This window comes from Egretta garzetta, unplaced genomic scaffold (assembly GCF_000687185.1).
Source record: "Egretta garzetta isolate BGI_Z169 unplaced genomic scaffold, ASM68718v1 scaffold94, whole genome shotgun sequence".
Classification (NCBI taxonomy): domain Eukaryota; kingdom Metazoa; phylum Chordata; class Aves; order Pelecaniformes; family Ardeidae; genus Egretta; species Egretta garzetta.
In genome coordinates, this window is record NW_009259683.1 from 702,893 (window position 1) to 707,908 (window position 5,016).

Here is a 5,016-nt window from a genome sequence, read left to right on the forward strand (position 1 = left end):
TGGACGCCCCCGCTGCGGCTGCGGGGTCACCTCTCTGTTCTTCAGTGCAGGCTTTGCAGGGCACCCTTGGCCTGTGAAGCGTTACCCGGTTAAACTGGAACCGAAACAGGACAAGGCCAGCCCCTCCTGGTCCTAAAAAGGCACTGTGCAGCCCTCCCTGTGGCAGACTGCCCTAAACACTGACCTGAGAGTTCGGGCCTGCCTGCCCCGCCGTGCCTCGCTTGCAGGGGGAACTGTCTCTGGCTTCTGGAGGCCTCCTGCCCGTCCAAGCTGATTTAAAACATAAAAACCTTGCTTTTGCATTTGCTTTCCTGCGCTTCTGCCTTTAACGCTCCTATTTTCTAGCTCCTAGCCTGTAAAAGCTGTGTGTGCAATAACAGCCGCCGTTTGGTCACGTTTCCAGAAGCCATCCTGGTACCACCTGATACCATCAGGCCAGCAGCAAAAACATGAAGCCTGATAAACGCCAGTCTTGCGGTGTACACACACGCCGACAAGCACAGCTCCTGCCCCAGAGGGTTCAGAGCCTTCAGCGCTTGCAAACAGTCTCCCCGAGCCCGACGGGATGTGTGTCAGGGCTGCGGGCAAGCATCGGCACCCACGGCAGCAGCCTAAAACCTTAAAAAATAGTGTGGGAGGAAACTCTAGTCCTAAAAATACCAGTCGCTGGTGAGCGCCTGGGAGGGAGCTGTGCCTCCGAGTCACCGGCTGCTTCGCGCTTTGCCTCTCGCTTTTCGGGGGCTTTGCTTCTGCCTGGTGCTGAGCTCTGCCAGCGCACCAGGCTAACAGACTCCTGCGTCTGCACAGGGCTCGCCGGCTGATCTGCCCCTCTCGGGAAAGATGGGGAAGGGCTACAAGGTGGTGGTTTGTGGAATGGCCTCGGTGGGGAAGACTGCGATTTTGGAGCAGCTTCTGTACGGAAAGCATACTGTTGGTGAGATGTTTTTACTTTTGGGGGGGGATTGTTTCCTTTTCCAGAATCTTGTTCTGTGTGGGCCCCCAAAAAGCAGTGACCGAGGACTGCGACCTGCACTGAGGTGAAGGAGGAAATTAATGTGGTTTTGTTGCATCCCTGGGCAGTTCTTGAAATTCCTAGTCCCTTGCTTACCGATTTTTAAAAGAGGCTCGGAGAAGAACCCTTTCCATGATGTTCCCAGTTATAAAATACATGAATGTTTAAAAAGAAGCAAACACAGAAAGCGGGCGATGTGCTTGCTGCCTATTTACATAATATCTCGTTCCCTGAAAGATGCTGTAGGTGCCTGCAAAATAAATAGATACCACATGATGAGTGGAGAGACTGTTTAGACTTTTGTCCCATCTTCTTAAAGCTTTATTTTGCTTGGTTTTGGCTAATATTTAATCAAAGCGCTGAAAAGAAAACCAGCTCTGCTTTAGGTCCCACATTCTGTGCTGAACTTCAAGGGCTGAGCTTCTCGGCTCTCAAGGAAATCCTCCCGCGGAAAACAGACTTGAGATAGGAGCATGGGATATCTGAGACTTGCTGTGCACAAAAGAAAGTGAAGGGAGGCAAAGCCGGCTTGTTCCCCTCTGTTTCCACATGACTTGGCACTGAGAGGAAGGGCAATTCATCAGGAGAGCAGGCTGATGAATTATTCCTGCCTCACCCAGAAACAAGGGGTGGCACCAGGGGTGAATCTCAGGGCTTTGACAGAAGACGTCTAGTCCATTCGTAGTTTTTCCTTGGGCTGGTAAATTAAATGTTGGGGTGAGTCACTGGATAAACGCTAGGATTTCTGGAACGGTGCTTTGCAGGCACTGTGCCTTTAAAATGTGTGGATGGGAGGAATTTGCTGGCAAAGCGTGATACAGGACTGCGTGCTAATACCCTTGTTTAAAAGGAGGATTTCCTCTAATGTCACAGCAACATCTGTTTCCAGCATCCTACCGAGCCCTGTGCACGTAGCCCCGTGTAGCTTTCAGCGTGAAGGTTGCAAAACCTGCAGGCTGAAGGTTTTTCCCTCTGCTACCAACCTGCCTCTCCTCTGCGCTCGGTGAGTGCCAGAGACGGCCGAGCAGCGTGAGCAAGGCCACGTTGCTTAAATCGTATTGCCGTGCATTACTTCCTGCCCCGAGCTCCTATTAAGACACCCAGGCAGGAAGGATATTCGGGTGTTGCTGATCGGAGGAGCTATTTATGGAGCCAGCCATGTACATGATTATACAACGTCATGGATACTGGCTGACATAACCGGAGGGAGGCCTCGTGCCCGGGGTTTAGCTGCGGGTGTCCCTCTCCCACTCCTGAATGCTCCACTCCAGCTCGGCCATTGTGCAATGCAGACTTCCCCCCCTCCCTTAAAAACATCAGTTTCCCTTTCCCACAGTTCTACTCTTCTTTTTCAGAGTTAACAGTAAGGGAGGGAGCAGCTGATAGCGGAGGGGGGTGCAAGGGGAGAAGGAAGAAGGTAGCCTCCTGTTTTTTATGATCTCGGTCAAATCTTATTCCCAAGACATTTGGAGAAAGAGGGCAAGTAGCAGAGTCAAGATCAGAGTGTGGAGAGGGCTCGTACAAAGCCATTGCAGCCCAAGGGGCAAGCAGCCATGGCCCAGCACTTTTGATATCACCTGCATGTAACATCAGGCGCATTTTAGGGGATGGACTGATATGTCGGTGTTTCTGGCAGTCCCACTGAGTGGCCACCGTCCCCCCTGCATCTTCCTCAGCCCACGGGCAGTTCTGGCAGAGGGTGCCTGAAGTATGGGCTGGTGAAAATGGTTCCCAGAAAATCTTTAGCTACTTCTCCAATCTGTATTGATTTAACCCTCTGACTGTGGAGGCAGGACACCGCTGTGAGGTCTCACTGGGCAAGGACAGAGTTTGGGGAATGGCGAATCTGGTTGCTCCTTAGCTGAGCTGCTTTAAACTGCACAGACCCATTGCAAGGGTGGCCCCTCCACGCTTAAAACATGATTACTGAATCTCCATCCTTATTTCCTAAAGCTTGTGAGCTCCAGAAAGCTGACATGTACATCTTGGCTGCTGGCCTTTTTGGCAGGAGGCGAAAAGGACTAGTGTGTTTGCTGAAAGCCCGTCTGTTCAAAGCCAACCAGCAAGGCAGCTCACCGGGTACGGCAACACGGACACAAGCTGGTTCAAAACCTGTGCTTCCTGACTGACGTCAGGAGCAGCTCTGCGGCCGGTACGAGGGCCGGGGAGAGGGGCCGGGGTGCCGTGGGGAGGGCTGCTGAGCCAAGGCACAGAGTCTCGCTGTTCCTGACGGCATCCGCATCCTCCTCCCTGTGACAAGAGGCGTGCTCGAACTTGGTTGCAGGCTCAGAGCACAAGATCTGGTGCCATCCTCCAAGGTGTTCCAGTCACCGACATGAAAGTCTCCTCCTGGCTGTAAACCAGCCATGAGTCTATGTCAGTGCTAACGTGCCTCCTGTTGAATTTCCTGTGAAAAGGAGTGGTGGCACAGCTGCTATCAGGGAAGTGATTAGTGTCCTTGGAGGATTCACGCTGCTATATAAAGCCCTTGGCTTTGAGCCCATGCTCCTGGCTGTGTGCTTGGTGATGGTGCTGTAAACCCAGTTGTGCTGTGGTTTTCTTCCTAGAAAAATGTGTACCCTCAGCTCTCCCTGGCTTGTTATGGATGAAGTCCCTAAGTGGTGCAGTTGCTTACATGTTCAGCAGCTAGCGCTCTTGCAAAGGCACTAAGATTGCTTGAGGTCAGAGGAAAAAGTACAAGGGAGGGAGGAATATCCCTGAAGAAGCAATATTTGCATCCCTGGGGCATGTGAGCGACAATGTGCGATACTGGGCTTTGTGCTAGGCTTTAAAATTGTAAGAGGGGCTGTTTGGCTTGGGGCCTAGGATCAGAAAAGGAGAGGGCAAAGAGATGAGCGATGCTGTCAGAGCAGTGTAAAGTAACGTACATTTTGCATGGCAGCCTCTCTGGCTAAACTGAGACAAGGAAACCAATAAAAGCTGAAAGGCGATGTTTGAAATAGGTACAGATTTAGCTTTGAGTCGTGCAGGGACTATATTGCCATAGGTCAGGCCAAACAGTTGTTAAAGCTTGCATGTATGTGTATGGTTGCCTGGTACCTGGGGCGATCTCTCATTTTGGTGCTTTAGTGTTTTGTCTGTCCAAATCCTCCACCTTCTGTTGCACTCCTGAAGAAAGAGGGGCCGGTCTTTTCTCCTTGGTCATGAAATGGGTCCTTGACTGGCAGAAGCAGTTTGCCGCACTAAATTCCTGTGGTACCTGGCACTGCTTGGCCTGAGCTCTCTTGAGAGAGCTCACGGGAGAGGTGCTGGCTTAACTTTGGCACGGGACGTGTCTGTAAGGAGGATAGGTCTTTTTCCTTAAACAGTGCGCCTGTTCAGCAATGGCACAGAAAGGAGTCTTCCTTCTGCCTTTAAAATATCTCTGGCCCCTCAACCTGTGGTAAAGCTAATCAGCTAAGCAGGAGGAGATGAGAACTTTTCCTGTGGAAAATAAGATTTTCCTTATCTCTGCCTCCTGGCTGCGTAAATAGCTGGTATGGTCAGGTTACTCATAAGCAGCTACTTCAAATCGTCTTGCTAGATGGGAATGAAAACACCACATATTACTGTGGTAGAACCCATCATGAGAAAGACTTTGCCTTGCCTGTTCTCAGCTGGAGGGATTTGGGGTTTTAGCTTTCACAGCTCCAAAGATATGGACGCTGATTTACCAAATCATGCGTTCTTACCTCTTTGTGTCTTAAATCAAAACTACCTCCTGGCAGAGCTGCAGTCAGATTTGTATTTTAGAAACGGATGAAAATGGAGCTGAACGTATGCAACCGAGGGTCACAACTGTGGCTACTGGTTGGTGGGACCAGTACTTAACTAGCAGCCAGATCTAAATAGACCAGCTCCTGTTGAGTCCTGTCCAGCTCTTCTCTGAGTCGGGGATCCTCCGATACGCTGTCATTTGAGATCTAAGTAAGCAAAGCCTGTTATCCTGGAGTTGTAGAAATGCAAGGAATAGCAGGCTTTAGGAGCCATTTGCTAAATTCCTG

At 50.8% G+C, this 5,016-nt stretch overlaps 1 protein-coding gene across 2 annotated transcripts in view; it reads left to right on the plus strand.

Moving 5' to 3' along the window:
- The first annotated feature begins 504 nt into the window (after positions 1 to 504).
- Positions 505 to 5,016, plus strand: part of NKIRAS1 (NFKB inhibitor interacting Ras like 1) — a 13,709-nt gene continuing 9,197 nt past the window's right edge. Inside the window, exons 1-2 of one of the 2 annotated variants that reach the window (XM_035894110.1) lie at positions 505 to 669; positions 808 to 934. In XM_035894110.1, the coding sequence (XP_035750003.1) occupies positions 841 to 934 (94 nt within the window). In that variant the 5' untranslated portion in view covers positions 505 to 669; positions 808 to 840. Of the gene's footprint in view, positions 935 to 5,016 lie in introns of both variants that reach the window. The other variant, XM_009638627.2, reaches the window with a different exon arrangement.